This window comes from Tigriopus californicus, chromosome 7 (assembly GCF_007210705.1).
Source record: "Tigriopus californicus strain San Diego chromosome 7, Tcal_SD_v2.1, whole genome shotgun sequence".
NCBI classification, from domain to species: domain Eukaryota; kingdom Metazoa; phylum Arthropoda; class Copepoda; order Harpacticoida; family Harpacticidae; genus Tigriopus; species Tigriopus californicus.
Window position 1 is genome coordinate 13,017,675 of NC_081446.1, and position 17,535 is coordinate 13,035,209.

Below are 17,535 nucleotides of genomic sequence, written 5' to 3' on the forward strand. Positions count from 1 at the left end.
AAGTTTTGTCCAACAAATTGAAGAGCATATCGTTGCTGTCGATATCTGAACCGTTTTACGCCAAGGGTGGACATAACAACAATGATTTCTAATCAGTTTTTTGGACTATATATGGAGTCACATGGACATTCTTGATTAGATTTGGGCCATTAGAAAAGACCCGAGTGCAGAACGTTAATTATTCTGGTGTTTACACCAACATCCTGGGAGAGATTGTGCAAAATCGCAAAGTCATGCAGCTTTTCCGTAATGGGAAAAAGTTTTCTTCGTAAAGAGCTTGATGATAATATATTCAAATCAGTCCCAGCTTCCTTCAAAATTGAAGAATTGTGAACGCAATTATTAACATGAACTTCTGCTTCTGCTTATGCAAAATATATGATCATTTATTTAACTTTTCCATTGATATTGTAATTTAATTCAAATCTGCTCCAAAAATCCAATGTGAACGAGATGTTTTTTTAGCAGGCAAGCTGTTGATAGTTCAGGCTGAATCCAATTATTCCTCCAGGTGCCGTCTTGACCTCTGCCGTCGTAGCGTCGGTTATGGCAGTTTCAGCCTCATTATTATCCGTTTTGAACGTAATTACAAACGGTGTGGCTTGGGCTAAAAATAGAAGTTAGATGCATACATTTAGTTAGTGTTTGTTGATTTGCCCACACGACATCAATCTGTATAAAAAGGGTACGAGCTAAAAAAATTGCATAGCAACAACTTAAAATTGAGAACAATATCGAACGTGAAAGAAAGAGCAGGAAAAATCTATCACAGATCCAAAAAAAATCCCCACGCAAGTCAACAGATTTTGTAACATGTAATGTTTGAAGTTTTTTCTCTCCCTCTTAAATCTTGGAATGACTCTAAGCCTTTGGCAGAATCAACATTAGAGAAAACATAATGGAGGAACCATTCTCATGAAACAAATTGGATATTCCATGTCTGAAATCCCGCATTGGGCCCCATCTCAAAGGTTAATCTAAAACCAAGCGATTTTAATGTCCACACGAAAATAGCCTTTTTGACTTTTGGGATCTGTGGTTTCACATTCTCATCATTGTTTCATGCAAAATCCTTCAGCTCTGAAGCAAAAAACAAAAAAAAAAACATGAAATTATTATCATTTTAGAGGTGATTGTGAAAGCACACAGGACCTATATCAAACTACATGGCGCTACATGAAGGGCTTCCACGATCAAGCATTTTCCGAAATCTGATAAATATTAATCTCAAAAAAAAAAACGTGAATCACAAGTAGCTGTAGCTTATTTCAGCAAGGCATTAACCGTTCCTCAATAAAAGGAACGCACTACAGTTACAATCAATTCGTTACACAACCATTGTTAGTAAAGACATATAATAGCGTTACTCGTTTCAATTACTTTTACTAAAATCTTAGATGACCAATATTTCAGGGTTTTTTGGCCTCATCAAAACCATACTTTGCCATTTTTTTGTATTTGGGTGCTAGGGTCGGAGGGATGAGCCTTACCCAGCCAGCAAAGCCAGCCATTACATCGTCCTTATATTTTTTCCAATATGAGACAAGTTCGTCCCATTTCCCCTCCAAAAACCTGTATTGGGATGGCGTTACTTTTTCTAAAAGTAATGATAATTGAGTGGTTCCTCAATAACAGTTTCGTTGCCTTAGGCTCAAAATCAAAACAGGGAAATAAATGAAAATTCGACATTTGATTAAAAATTGATAAAATCCGTCCAATTAAAAAAAACAACTTTACCCGTCCAATTGATAGAAACCAATTAAACCCATCAAGCAGAAAAAAAATCTCTCACCCGTCCATTAAAACCCCCCAAAACCGCCATGGTACTAACTCATTTGCCAACCCTGCCACCCGTCTCATCACGGTGGTCAAAAAGCCTTATCAAGTTTTGAAAAAAATATTTGAATCCATCTTTTCCACTTTTCTGCCTGGTAAACTTAAAAGGAGCAATTTTGATCTTATTAATTCATTGAATTCTGGCTCAGATGCCTAAAAGTTACCAGAATTTGTTTGGATATTTTTGTCAACATTAAAAAATTATTTTCAACCACAATGGCATTTGTCTCGCTGGTGATGCGAGAGGGATACGGGGTTATCCAAGAATCCAGCTCATATCGTATTTTTACCATATAGATCCTCGGACATTTCTAGCCGCCTTCTGCCATATTCTAAATTAGATGCAAACTGCTTTATTCTAAATTCCAACCATTGCAATGTTCTAGCTAGATGAGACCCATAGACAACGACGGAAGTAGTCTTCCTTTTTATCATGATAAAAGTCATTTAGATTTTTTTTAAAATGCTAATTAAGCCAAACAGAAGCTTCAGATTATGCCATTTAAAACTCAACTGTCTTATTCAGTTCTTTTCTAGAAAGAGATCAAACGGCAAAGGTTTCAAATACACGTAATTCACAGCCTGTGCTTGCACCTCCTAGAGTTTAGAGACTAAAGTCTCAACTAGAGCTAAGCTAGATTCTTGAATATGGTCGTCTTCTCTCCTCTCTTCTCACCCGTCTCACCACGGTGGTCAAAAAGCCGTATGAAGTATTGATAGAAATAGACAAATGCATCTTAACAGTCTGCTACCTCGGAAAATCATCAGGAGTAACTTAGACCCGATTGATTTATTGGATTCTGGCTCAAATTAAACGCGCATGTGGCTAAAAGTTACCAAGATTTGTTTTGATATTTCTGGTAGCCTTCAAAAAGGATTTTAAACAACTCTGGCAGTTGTCTCAAGGGTGAGACGAGAGGGGTAAGGTGATCATCCAAGAATCCAGCTCTAGTGTTGTAATTAGCTCGATTCTTGGATACAGCCGTCTCCTCTCCTCTCATTTCATCAGGGTGGTCAAAAAGCCTCTTAGAGTTTTGAGAGAAATATTCGACTCTATCTTTTGATCATATTGTTTTCTTCAATTATTGCTCAGATCAATCGCCTATGTTCCTAAAAGTTTCAAAGATGTGATTTGGTTTTTCTGCGAACGTTTAAAAAGGGTTTTCAACCACCTTTTGACGAGAGGGGTAAAGTGATCAGTAATCATTGTAGAAATCAGGCCCTGTTAACATTTTGAGGTAGAGCAGAATAACATAACCAGAACTACACTCGATTTGGTAAAAAAGGAACATTGAAGGAACCTGTGAGAGAAGACGGTGCTTAATTGTTTTGACGAGCCTGGATTATACTCAAAAGTGGATTGACCCTTTACAAACACAACAATTGATCCTAAAACGTGGTTGAGGACAAAGATCATGGATACTTTCAGATATCTTTATTGAAAGATTCCTTTTGTACTTTCTTTAAATACTGTATGGTCCCAATGTTCTCACCCTCTTTTACCTCAGGTCTCTTCACCCTGAGAAAAAACTGATATAAAGCACCCAGAGTAATCAAATTTCATCCTGAAACCTGCATGATTAAAGGCATTAATTTTTTGGTCCCAGTTAGGAAACAGATTGATTCTAAACATTTTGAAATAATGAAATACCTTTAAACCTTGGTTTATTACTTCAAAATTTTGCAACATTGGTTTCACGTTGTCTTCTTACGTATCTTTGTTGCATTTAAACAAGCTCATATACTTGTGCTAGAAGTTTTTGATTTGAAAAAAACATGGTGTTCTTTTTAAAACAAGTTATCGATTATTTGGTCCTTTAAAAAGATATTTTTTCCGAGCCCTGGTGAGTGCACTAATCACAGGCAAGCAGATGGGAAGAGACTTGACCAATGGGAAAGCTGGAGGCAATAAAGTTAGAAGAAGTCAAAAGAGGCAATTGTAGACGCAAAAGAAGAAACTTGCATATCGTTGTAAATACTGCTCTTTTTCAGTTAGAGAATGGCTCTTTACTTGTACAAAGAAATGGTTGCCGCATATAAAAGATTTACCAATCCTTGGGTTCCCGCACACTTTTGGCATATCAGTCATAAGTTAATGAAAGGTGGACACCCGTCTTTCAAACCATGGGTTGGCTCTTTCATAATGATGTTCCAGTTCACAAACTCATAGTAAAAATAAGAGCGATTGTCCAAGGTTGAAGAACTTACAACAAACGGAGATTTGCTTCGTTGGGTCAGCCACGACATAGGCATCTGTCAGTGCTTTGTCAACTATGGAGGACAAAACTCTCCCACAGATTCGACCTTCTAGACCACTCATCGCGACCTCCTGAGCGAGAGGCCTGCTGTACCGTACATCCGACAAAACTCTCCCACAGATTCGACCTTCTAGACCACTCATCGCGACCTCCTGAGCAAGAGGCGTTGCCGGTCCGATCACATCTTGTGCTCCGGGAATCTGAAAGAAAGAAGTATACCAGAAGCCAATCAGTTTTGGCTGACTCCGAATCATTTCCGTTCGTGTTCTCCCTGAGTGGAAGTAAACAAGTATAGTGCTCTAAAACCAAAGACTAAACAATTGTTTTTCAAACGCTAAATTCGTTCCCAGATCAAGGTCGAACCTCGACGGAAATGAAATCTCTCCGTTGATTTTTGTTGCTGAGGACCCCCTAAGGCGACTTCACTTGAAAGACATTTGAAAAGTTGCACCTCATACGGTTGTGATTACAATGTGTTACAAGCTTCATTTGCGAAGCATTCGACTTACCAACAAATAGTCCGTTGTACATGCAGAACCAGTGGCACTTTTTACATCGGCATCCGGGCTTAAGCTGCAAAGAATTCACAAAATATCCAAAGTGATGGTGTTTTCAAGAGTGTTTCAGAGAGACGACCCCAACATGTGGCAAGTCATGTCTCATGCAATAACAAGGCATCTTAAAGAGCTTAGAGTTTTCTACAATGACAAAAAAAACATACTTCACCCGCGAGAAGGCTGAGAGTGAGATGAACAATGTTAAGGATCATCCCTCTTCTCTCCCTTTCCACTTGTTCGAGTAAAATATTTAGACAACACAAAGTTGCTGTATTAGAGAACACTGCAAATTTGCACGATGAACGTTTGTAAAGCACTCTTACCTTAATCCAAAGGCAACCTAAAACATTGGCAAAATTCCCTTTGACACAAAATCTGGCTGATTCCATTTAAGCACTAACCTGTGACGATTCGATGGCGCCGGCAATGGAGTCAGCAAAGTTAGGCACGTAGCAAATGGCACAACGTCCAGATTCTCTTCGGATGCATATGTTGTAGCATTGATTGGATAAATGAGTGGCTAAAAGATTTATGTGGCGTTGATCAATTGATATGAAAAATACGAACGTGCAATGATTGTGAAGACTGACTTACTCTGTGCGGACACTGCAGCAGACGAAGTTGGAAAATTGAAGCTGGGGGGAAACGAGAATTTTTCAGGTTTCATTTAATATTGATATTGTCAGACAAGACCATCTGATCACAATTGCGATACAAGGTTGTATGGCAACAAATACGAATATAATAATAATAACAACAACGACAACAATAACAACAGCTAGAGTTTAATATAGTCACCTTGAAATTGTTCCAGATGTTCCCGTGAAATATTGCAAACAACCATCGGGTCCTGAAACAATAAAGCAATCAAGACTGTTGGTCACATTTTAGTAGATTGTCAAGAGGGAGAATTTGTTGCTACACTTAAGAAAATCATTGTGAATACGTTACCATGCACGATTATGACTTGGTTTCCAAGAATCTCGAACAAAATAAAAATCGGCTTTGGTAGCTAATTTGGGATTTAGCGTTTAGCTTTGTAATCTATATTGCGGGGTATGCCTTTCAAGCCATAAGGCTGTAATATTTAGGTAGATCTTCACGAAATACAATCACAACAATAAGTAATAGAGCCTATTCTCACCACCTTCTTCTTGGGAACATTTGTATTGGGTAACTTTGATATCCCAAGATCGTGTCGCTGCTGAGCCTGACAAAGTGAAAGCAGCTTTGTGACACTGATCACTCGCATCCACGATGACTAGAAAGAAAATAGGCAAACTTTTCAAAATCAGAGCCTAGACAGTGATCAATCACCCAAATCAATACTCCAAGATGTATTGCTTACTGTGTTGTCCTGAATTGAAGCCGCAAATGACCGGTGATCCCACACCACCAGGGGCTGTCACTGAGAACTGATCAGTCGTGCAATCTCCAATGGCGCCGGCTAAAAAATGATCATTAAGGTGACTTAAGCTCTTGCACTTTCTAAGGAGCAATTAATCGAAGTAGAGATAGCTGTTGTTACTTGATTATATACAAGTAATTCGCACACTGGCTAGAGCCTTCACATTCGAAAGGCTTGTTTTCTTTGCTTTCGACCACAATCATAAATCGCGCTTTAACACTTCTTCCCAAATAACGTACATACGGTGTACGTGCGTGTCAAATTCAAAGATTAGACTGAATGACATTTCTTATCAACCGCATGAAAACAAGAGATCAACATAAATATAGGCTTAAATAACACAAGTTATTTTAGTTAAAGATCGGTAATGTGAACACATACTAGAGTAGGGTACTTCAGTAGGGTAAGTAACATGTTAGACAGACGTGTGTGTATCGTTTGAGTGGAGCGTGACCGTAAGATAGGACAGACACAATTCTTCGTAATAGAAAAAAACAAAAAGGAATCAAAGAATCGTTTGGTTTCTTACCATTGGAGGCCACTGTTTCGGTAGTTCCAACGACTGGCCCGCCGATGGAGAACGTCTGAAATAAAATCAAATACAGCTTGCATATGTCTAGAGATATATCGTGTTCTGTCCCGGTACTGATGGATAAACAAGTGGGATTTGATTATTCAAAAAACATGTTAAACGTAAAGACGCTTGTAAAAATAGTCGGAGGAAACAAAACTCATGGGTTACCAACAGAAATTGCACTACAATCAAACTTAATTTGAACAGTGACATTTGATTTGCTTTTCGACTTGGCGGGTAAAAGTCAGGCAAATACAGGGTCCATCAAAGTTTTGTTTGTCAAATATTTTAGAATAGATAATCACGCCGTTGATTTAGGAAGGGAGTAATGAATATTGCTTTTGGAAAGAGTGGTGGAAATCTTTGGAGACGAATGTTAAGGGTGACCAATTTGCAACATGGCAAATTTTCAATAGCAATGAAGTTATGGTCCTTGCTGGAAAGGGCTTACTGGAAGAGGGCTTCATGAAGTGAGAGCACAACTTTTGATGCAATGAGCATCCCCCGTCCATATTTCAGCAGGTGTTAATGTCCAAATCTTCCTGGATAAAAACTTTGAGAGGAGGTCCTTTTAATATCAAGGATGGGTTAGACGGTTATGAAATACACAACCAGAAACCAGACCGCTTTTCCAAGTGCCTCTCAATTCTTCTTCCTCTGGTTGCTCGAGACCTCTCCATGTGTTTAGTAATCATATTGAACTTTTGAACTCCTGGAGATTGACATAATAACTATTTGCTTGGACAGTTTCACTCACGGTCATATCGAACCTAATGCGGCAAATATCGGAAGAGCACTTGCAGATGTTGTAGACGCAAGAGGAGCTGACTGTCGAAGTGGACGGTTGAGTCAAGTAGGTGCAGTTCTCAGAAAAAGTTGAACCGCAATTCAAATTAACTAAAAACGAAAAATGAACGTACGACTCAAAAGACAGTAAATGCGGCAATGTGAATACCATAGTAAACTTACAGACACAACAAACGCCATAACCAGACGCACAAGTCCCAGAGGAAGAACCACCTAAAAGAAATGTGCAAGTTAATAGCAGCCAAAGTGAGAAATAAGTAATGCTAACCAAACAAGTAATGAAAGTATTAAGTGTTTTATACCTTTGGATTCGCATTCGTCACTTGTGTAACAAGTACCCACTCTAGTAGAACTTGATCCATTACAATTGGTGTTCTGAAAAGAGGTTGTACGTATCAAATCAAATTCAATCTCAGTGAATGGAATAGGTAGCGCATTAGACCCTCACCTGGAAACTTATGACCTGGAATATAGGAAGTACTAAAAGAGAGCAATTGTTCATGATTAATAGATGAAACAATATCTGGTAAGCTGTGGTGGTATTGATTTAGGATGAAATACTCATATCTAAATATGTAAGCATGACTAATGATGTAAAGATTAAGTATGTTCTATCAAGTGCAAACGTGCAGTACTTACGTTTCTTCTGACGGGAAGATGATGTTTCATTGCTTGGAATATCCGCAACAACCATAGTGTTCAAGATAATACAGACGCATAATGTATATTCAAACAGGGAAGTCATAATGTCTTTCACAAATCTAGGATGAATCTGAAAGTAAATCAAATTATCAGGGCAATGGCGATTGGCTTTTAAAAATGAAACAGTACTAACACAAAGAGGACAGATTTATGGGTTATCTCGAGCTTTTAAAGACTGTTTGAGAATGCACTCCAACCTGGAGTAAGAAACGGTGCTTAATAAGTTGTGCATAAATTGCTTGAAAAAGTAGAATTATTGTGTTTTGAGTCGATTTTAAACGCTCAAATATGGTTGGTTGAATAGACCAAATTTGCTCCGATTATTTTTTCGCAAATCCAAGTTGAACGTTGATTGGCACGATATGTCATTCTTGCAAGTTCACTTTCATGACAATTGATAGGTGGGGTTGTCTCTTTTACGTTAAGGTTTACCGAGTTTTAGCGGATTGCGTGTCTCCCAAGAAGACATATTTGGGGAAGTGATGTCACACAGGTTTCGACCATGCTCTTTTAAAGTTATCTTTATCAGAAAATGATGAAAGCCATGCGTGGGTATTATTAGAACAGTAAGCAGCTGGGGATCAGGTAACATGTTAGGTCATTTCAAACACCCTCTATGACACGTGACGGACAAGACGTACTCGATCAAAGCTATTTGTAGAGTGTTTCGGTTCAGATTTCATGAACACCTGCTGAGCGGCAATGCATTCATTTCAAGTAAAATCATATTAGGACTATTCGGCCAAATTAACCACCAAATGCACAGAGTGCAACTAATATTCGACAACACCTTGATATTGAATTGACAAAAAATCTTTGTCTTGATTGTCTTAAAGCTTGCCTAAAAAGATAAACATACAGCTAGCTTACTGTTCGTAGCGAGACTGGCTCTGACAAATATAATCTCTTGATTTCCTGACATTAGAAATACCTTTGAAAGGCTCGAGAGCATAGAAATACGGAGCTAACAACATTAGAACAGGGTGAATGTGAATAGCTTTCAGTCTGTGCCCCTAATTCTAAAACATTGAAAGCAAATAATTAGGAAAATCAGTAAAGGTACCATGGCTAGAGGTACGTACTTGTGCATGTATCGTATTCATAAACTGAAGTGTTCTGACACATTGGAATATTGACAGACAATGACATTTGCTTTTCCTAGAGCATTGATAGAAGTTTGAATTCATGAAAAAGAAATTATGACAATTGGACTATGATCTTTTGCGTAGAGAACATTGCCACTTGAGCCCTTTAGGAAAGATTCTTGAAAAAAAACAAAGGATGGAAGCTAATGTGGATAAGTATGGAAATTGTCACGAGTACCTGTTGCTTGGAACAGCTTTGAAATGTGAATGTGAAGAAAGAATTGATGATAGTTATTCTGTCCAAAACGATGGAATGGAGTTGTCAATTCGCTTTCTGGTCGACCATCATTGCTGCTTACAGACGAGCAATTTCCATTGAAAAATATTGCTTCGTTTTCATAAAGACATTTACATATGTAGCTATATGAATCTTCAACATTTCCAATGATGTTCCGTAGGAAAGATCGTCGAGTTTTATAACTGTAGAATTTAATGGATGCTTGCAGATAAAGTTTCAAATCATTATCTTGACAGGTGTTGTCGAGAACGATTTGACAATGGTTAGTTAAATTGATCTTTACATGCGACCAAATGTAATGACAATGTGGATGATCATGATGATCGTGGTAATAGTTCTCATTGGTTTTGCGGCTTCCATGTTGTCGCCTTGGTTGGTGAGAACGCCCCAATGGTTACTATTCCACCAACTCTTGATATCGTCAGACATGATCTCGTCGGTTTCCGTCAGCATTTTTTGGACTTGTCTTGTCATGGGAGTCTGGACATCCGAGGGTTTTCAAAGTGAAAATGCTTCAAGTTCGTCAACAATGAACAATCGACAAGGACGTAAGACTTTGATTTTTTCTCAACAAAATTTTGACAGTCAATTAAAAGGCATTTCATGGTTCCAGGGCTCTTCAGCCTGTTCAACATTGTGACGTTTAAAGTAAGTGGTTTTTAAGGTCTTGATCAATGTCTTACGCTCAGATTCATTTAGACAATTTAGATGTTATGTTTTAATCTTTTACTTGCCAAGTACCCTTAGCCCGATTCACTTCATTTGATAAGAAATGTGATGGTCCTTTTGTTCTGCAATTCAACTAAGTCCACTAAAGAATTGAAAAACATTTTTTTATGAGGACCGGTTTTCAGAGGTATAATGTTCACTCTTAAACACGCAAAGGCAACCAAACGCCTCTGTTAGAAACTTCATTTCATGGCTCTTTGTTCACTTTCAAAAAGAAAATGAATGCAAGTTTACGGTCACTCGTGAGGAGAAAGAACATTTCCACACGTCAGATTTGGCTTCGAGTTGTTTTGAGGGAAAATCATGCCTTGAAAACCGGTTCTCGTAAAAGAAAACTGCAAATTCAACAGCCGGATCTCTCTTTACATGTACTAGTTTATTCAAGTTGGGATTTCAGAGAGTCCATACGGTCAACACACTTGAAACGCGTTCAAGGTGTGTTGACCATACGCACTTTCTTCAAGCCTCACTTTTATGCAATGAATGCCCCCACCCACCCACCCCCCTATTGAATAATTGAATAAATAGCTACTCGACATGATTACAGTGTCAGAAAGCCACGACTTAATCGCACCTACTTTAATCCTTGAAAGTGCTGGAAACTGTCACTTGAGTTACGATCGATCTAGGCACTCCCAAGACAGCCTTCTTTATCCTGATTTCGTTGAAGTTTGGCTTTGATTTATCGCTTGGTATTTTTGATGGTGTCATGTAGCGCAATTTCAAGCATAACATTCGGTGAAGATGAAATGGTCCTTGAAGCACGCCAATTTGCTTCGTCACGGCGGCTTGACATCAATCTGTGGTTGATGCGGCGACTCCTGCACATCTTGGGAGATGGCAATATTGACTTTTAAAATGGTGCTCCTCGAGGGTTTGTTCAAGCAAGGGCTTTACAGTCATGATATTGGACATGAGAGATGGATAATTGAAACTGAGAACAAAAGAGGGTAATGAATACCTTTGAGAAGCTGAAGAATTCCATTGAAAATAGACATGCATGACTTTGTTTCAACGAAACTCTTTAAAGCTTGAATCCAATATTAAGATTCCATGATCTACCGTAAGTGCAAAGTTAAATCACCTCGCAAACCAGTTCATTTTATTTGTGAGAAAGATCCAAACTGAAAGAATATGTTAGACGATTAGGTGGCTAACCACGGCATATCGTAAAACTTCCATCAATAATAAATGGTTGGTGTTACCGCAAGAACAATTTAGTCTAATGGTTGCATGGTTTACTTCCCCTGATCTTCATTTACCCATTTCATTAAGACAATGCTTACTCGAGGTTTTCATGCATTCATGGATTTCAGAAACGACTAAACTTGACCACAAACCACTGGGTATTCGTCGTTGTCAATCAATTACTCCAAATATCTCGTTACGTCGGATCTTTAATTCAGAGGGAACGGAAGCAGAAACTCTTTAGTTCCACAAGCTGAATTTTGTCATTAACTTCAGATTTCATCGATCGTCATTGCCAAACCGACTTCACGCATTCATGAATTTCAAGAACGATTAAACTTGACCACAAACCACTGGGTATTTGTCGTTGTCAATCAATTACTCCAAATATCTCGTTACCTCGGATCTTTAATTCAGAGAGAACAGAAGCAGAAACTCTTTAGTTCCACAAGCTGAATTTTGTCATTAACTTCAAATTTCATTGATCGTCATTGTCAATGCAAACATAACGATTCAAGTTCCTCCCTAGCTTTTCAATGAACTTGAACAAAATCAGGCAAAGAGAACTCTCTTCAAATTCAACAACTGTCTCGGTATAGCTTAATCATTTATGTATGCTTCATTCATTGGTGACTCAAATATCTAAAGAGAACTTATCTTTGACCCTTGAAATATGAGACATATGTGAAGGTAGTATGTCATAGCCTCATACATTTTGATAAATACTTTGATATAGATCTAGGAATAATATCATGTCATTACGTGATTATAAAAAAGTTTGATCATAGTCAGTCTTGAAATAAAGCAGCATAAACACACAAGACTTCTAACAGCATTTTAAGAGAATCATTCCAACCATAAGTGACACTTGTATTATTGCATGGTCTGTTCGATCTCATTTGTAATTAGTACCGGTAATATCCTATGACCCTTCAGAAATAGTTGGTAAAAGCGACTTTTCATCAGGGTGATATAACTTGAAGTATCAACAAGTCTTAAACTAAAATTTATCATCAACGGGTCTTAAGCTATAAGTCATTATCAACGAGTGTTAAACTAAAATTTATCATCAACGGGTCTTAAGCTATAAGTCATTATCAACGAGTGTTGAACTATAAGTTGTTATCAACGAGTCCTAAACTATAATTTGTCACCATGAGTCTTAAGTTGTAAGTTATTACCAACGAGTCTCAAACTATAAGTTATTATCAACGAGCCATAAAGTTGAACTTGTTATCGACGAATCTTAGCCCGTACATACATCTTCAACATGGACAAAAGTTAGAACTACTCACCCTGAAACATCAAACCCCTTGCTTCCATCGATCATCAACGCATGTCAAAAGTGTGCTCTTCTCTCATCTTGTAGCAAGGTGAATGCACCGTGGTATCTGATACCACCATGAGCGGTACTTGCATGACTTCCACAGAATGCGTCTCAAATGGTGGTGCCGCTGATGGGAATTGTGCCTCTGGTTTCGGAGTATGTTGTTCCTTTGTGGTGAGAGGTTGTGGAGGAACCGTCGCCCACGTAAGTGTAACAGTGAGTTGAAAAATATGACCTCTTCAAACATTTATAAATTCGGGTTTGATTTGTAGAACTGCACCTATATTCAGGTAAGTATTGCTTTTTCTTCTAAGGATAAGCTCATTTTTCATGTTCCCTTTTGTTTTAGAATACTAACTTTCCAGCCACAGGCACGGGAGGAGAGACCTGCAAATTTGGATTCAATAGAATATGTGATAGTGAGTACCACCTACTTCATTTATTTTGCTTTATTTGGGGTCAACAATGTCGCATTTAGGTTAAGTGTCAAGCCAAAGCTATGCTTATCAATGAGTGTTCACAATTTCATGGTTACATATCAAGCTTCATAAGATCTTATGTTCTAATTTGCGCGTTCTCCGAATGGCTTTAAACTTGAATTGCGATCTGGGCCATGCATGTCCCTATTGAAATCGCTGTTTTCAAAGTGGAATCAGGAACAAAATATCCCAATTTATGAGTCCTCACAATGCCAGATATGAGGTAAACCCATGTTACAAGTCGGTAATGAATTTACAGCACAATTCAATTTAAATATGGATACATTGAGAGCTTGGAACCCTTTTTGATCTCATGTTGATTTATATCAAACATATGACCTAGGTTCCACTTTGCCATGGATTTGTGTCATATTCCACTTATACCTACAATATAGGTAAATTGACAATTTGGAACTGGTTCTAATTTCCCAGTGAATCAACGTACCTAATGACAAAAGCTAACATCTCAGCCCAAAGAGACTAAGATAATATTATTTGTTTTGAAAAGCTGGATTTCGTCAACTTAATAATCATAAGTGTAATATTTCTGAAATTGTATGACAGATTGTAAAGCAAATAAATGTTTAATGTTTGAATCTTGTAAAACAATCCATTTTAAGTTAAAACTGCTTTGACTTCTAGGGTATTGTAGGATATCGAAAGCGTTGCATAGTCATGGGGGTCTTGTGTCAAAGATTCATCATGCCTAAATCTTGAACCAAAATGGAGTTTACCTGAGTTGATCATGATGAAATTGACACTACAACTTCTCGAGGAAAGACTTGGGTTCAATAACAGTTTTCTACATAAGCTTAAGGCTTGGTTATAAAATAACTTGATGCCAATTCTTTCTCATATAATGTACATATATTTTTCCACTTTCAGATTTGTGTCAAATTAGGTAAGTGCCGTCAATTCATATGTTTTTTAAAACCAAACTTTCCTTTTGTATGAATCTTATATCTAGTAAATGTTCAGCATAGTAAAAAAGGGCACGGCTGTCTTTGCTCATGGCATGTCATATAGATAAGGTAGATGTAGCAAGCAAGCATTGGTCTTTCTAACCCCCTCTTGTACCTGAGCCACTCGAAAGACTAGTACTAAAGAAGAACACCCTAATTCTAGCAAGACTTCGAGTCGACATAAACTTATTTCAGCTTTTCTGTCAACTAGTTTGCCAAGACTTTCAAACAAGCCTTCGCTTTTTTCCATCAAGGAAAGCAAGTGCACCCATTGTTAATTTAGCTTTCATGTGTGGTAAAAAAAAGTGACAAAAAATGAACTAAAATCTAGTGGAACATTTTTCCAAAGGAAATCTCCCCCCTATTTACTGACAATTCCGTGCCTTAGGTTGGACTTTGTTAATCTGGTGATGGCTCAACCCCCCACAATCGGGCCAATGGTTGAAGGGGATTGTGCAACCAGCGGCGATTTCCTAGCGGTAAATAGCCCCACCGGAAAATCGCCGCCAGTAACATGTGGCACACTCACAGGCCAGCATAGTAAGTCCCATTATTCAGTCTGAATCATTACTAGTTTGTTTACCACTAACTTCCCTCTATAACTAAAGTGTTTCTTGAGACTGGATCGACTGGAGGGGCAGGTAGCATTGACATTACTTATGGATCTGCCACCTCTACGAGAACATTCAAAGTCAAAGTGACCTTTTATCAGTGCGACTCTTTGAACAAGTAAGTGGCTTTTCAGGTGTTTTGTTCTGCTTCACATTGTTCTTCACGTGTTATGTTTGTTCCCATTCCAGAGCCCCGGCTGATTGTGTCCAATATTTCACGGGTGTGAGCGGCACTTTCCAAAGTTACAACTATCAAGGAGGCCAGCTCATCGATAACCAACGATATGCAACATGCTTTAGACAAGAAGAAGGTAATTCCAACAATTTCATTGATACTTTTAGCCGCTGATTGCACCTCTCTTTCCAAACTTTAAACAATCATACACGCTTTCTTTCAACGTTTATGAGAGAGTCTTTGCTCCGCTTCTTGTCTCACCAATGGATGATGTTTTTAGGATATTGCACCATCCAATACAGAGAAGACACCACAACGACTACTCCAGCTTTCGATTTCTTCATCACCGCCTCAACTGTCCCAACTGCAATCCGAGAAGCAAAGGTACTGATTAGGGTGCGCTAACCGCATCTTTTCTTTATGAAAGACTTGTAACGAAAATTAGAATCGTCATCTGGTACTACTGCTGAGCGAAACAAAACATCCTGTAGGAAAGAATATGGCTTGTTTAAGATGGCTTATTCATGGTGAAAATGCTCAAAGTTTCCAAAAGGAAGCCAAAGCAGTACATAAGTTTTTACAGATTTTGTGAATAATTGTTGTAAGATCTAAAATGTTGACAAAAAACACCGGTCGAGAGCAAACCTGGCCATTTCTGACATCTTCGTTGCTTTTCTCGCGTAAAAAGCTGATTTATTAAACCAAAAAAACGATTTGAAACCATGAGCCTTCATTCAGAAATCAAAATCTGACTACCAAAACATCATTTTGATGGGGACTGAGCACACAAGCAGCCCAGCTACTGAGTGGAATTCTCAAGAACAGAAGAGCGGCGGAACTCAAAAACTTGAAAGTCAGGGGAAAACAAAATTCCCATTAGGTTGACTCTTCTTAGCTTTACCAATGACAGTGAATTTCAACCAAAAGAAATCTACTGCGAGCAGCCCTTCCTCTCTCTCATCATCCACATCCAGCCATCTAATTTGGCCATCCGCGGGCAGGCTGGACTGTTTATTGATCACCCACTCACTCAACGGGACTTTCAGAGTCCGATTTTGGTACTTTAGTTGCGTGATTATCAATTTGAAGCATTGCGTTACGGAATCATCACTGCCATCCTCAACACAATGATTCATCCAAAGAACATCACGGACTTTTTTTACCCATGCGTCTCGTTTTTTGATTAGATAGGAATGGATTGAGTAGGGCTCTGAATCTAGAAGAGAACAAAAGTGAGATCAGCGCACTATAGGAATTTGATTTTAATTCTTTCACAAAAACACTAAGTTTAACTGGGCCCCAGATCCAAATCAAACGCATTTACATAATATTCTCTGATTCTACTTGTCATATACGGCTTTAGCTACCCTTCAGGCACCCTTTAACGTACTTTTAATGTTGCAAATGCCAGTTGTTGAGCCACTTTCTATATTTCTATTTGAAAAATACCTAGATTGAATCTGGTGTTGCTGTGATTGCAGATAAGGATGCCTGAAAAGTAACTTAAACCTTAGAACTAACTCTTAAAGCACAAACATTTACAAAAATGTGTTTGGTTTTGATCCGGGATCCATGTAAACTCAATTTTTTCGAAAAGAATTTAAAATTCAAAATTAACTGCAATGGTGCTCTGACCTCACTGTTGCAATCTTTTAATACATAGCACTAGGATTGAGTGCAAAGAGAATGAAACTATGTAAGACCAATATTTAAATGAGTGAAACAGGCCAAGCTGAAATTTCTATGAGATGTTGTAAAATGTGACAAGCACCATTTTCACATTTGTGAATTAACTTGAATGAAGTTTTAATTACTTCACAAACTTAGAATAGTTGATAGCTTATCAAAAATCATTGGCCAATGCTATATGAGCAAACACATCTATAGACCTTTGTCTTAGGAACCAGGTGAACAAAACCCTTTTCATAAGTCCACAGGGCTTAATTGTATGGCTCTTGTGCATGTACACATGTATGAAACTGAACATGCCATCTTCAGCTTTAAACAAAATAATTGTCCATCATCAGGGAACAAGTTATTGACCCCTTGGTTCCTTTTAGCCTGTGGCTGTTTTGGCTTGGTCTTGTTATATTGAAAGTGATAAAGGTGAGGCTTCATGAATACTGTTGAGGAGTGCATCAAAACCATCCATCCAACGTAAAGCCACGTTTTTGCAATCACGCAACTAAAGTACCAAAATCGGACTCTGAAAGTCCGTTTGAGTCGCTCAATGATCAAGTCCATCAACAACTTGCCCTCCAAGATGAAGATGACGGACGGGAATGGACCGAAGAGGAACGCCCCAACGGCGAACCCGCAGCACAAATGGCTAAGTATCACCTACCTACAGAGCAAAAGGAGGATGCAACGCTCAAACAGGTCAGACTTTGGGTAGACGAACTTCAATCCGCCCCACATGTATCAGATTTAGGCGACCCCAAACTTCGACAATATCGATCCCAATTAAATAAATTATCGCTCAAGCAAGGCAAGCTTTGTTTAAGCACAGATGAGCAAGACTGCGTATGCGTACCAGACG

General features: G+C 38.4%; 2 protein-coding genes across 2 annotated transcripts; one reads left to right on the forward strand and one right to left on the reverse strand.

Moving 5' to 3' along the window:
* Positions 1 to 365: 365 nt before the first annotated feature.
* Positions 366 to 8,297, reverse strand: LOC131884050 (uncharacterized). The gene is made up of 16 exons (XM_059231690.1): positions 8,080 to 8,297; positions 7,889 to 7,920; positions 7,743 to 7,815; positions 7,603 to 7,653; positions 7,391 to 7,530; positions 6,589 to 6,643; positions 6,000 to 6,098; positions 5,796 to 5,912; positions 5,450 to 5,501; positions 5,246 to 5,286; positions 5,053 to 5,171; positions 4,975 to 4,991; positions 4,604 to 4,667; positions 4,222 to 4,294; positions 4,045 to 4,140; positions 366 to 607 (listed from the first exon to the last, which is right to left on the reverse strand). The coding sequence occupies exons 1-16, from the start codon at positions 8,183 to 8,185 to the stop codon at positions 462 to 464; spliced, it is 1,281 nt and encodes a 426-aa protein (XP_059087673.1). The 5' UTR covers positions 8,186 to 8,297; the 3' UTR covers positions 366 to 461.
* Positions 8,298 to 9,771: 1,474 nt separating this feature from the next.
* On the forward strand, positions 9,772 to 15,884 carry LOC131884052 (uncharacterized). The gene is made up of 10 exons (XM_059231691.1): positions 9,772 to 10,073; positions 10,139 to 10,173; positions 12,812 to 12,973; positions 13,042 to 13,059; positions 13,119 to 13,188; positions 14,134 to 14,149; positions 14,599 to 14,750; positions 14,819 to 14,939; positions 15,011 to 15,132; positions 15,277 to 15,884. Exons 1-10 carry the CDS (start codon positions 9,809 to 9,811, stop codon positions 15,399 to 15,401), a joined length of 1,086 nt encoding a protein of 361 aa, XP_059087674.1. The 5' UTR covers positions 9,772 to 9,808; the 3' UTR covers positions 15,402 to 15,884.
* The last annotated feature ends 1,651 nt before the right edge of the window (positions 15,885 to 17,535 follow it).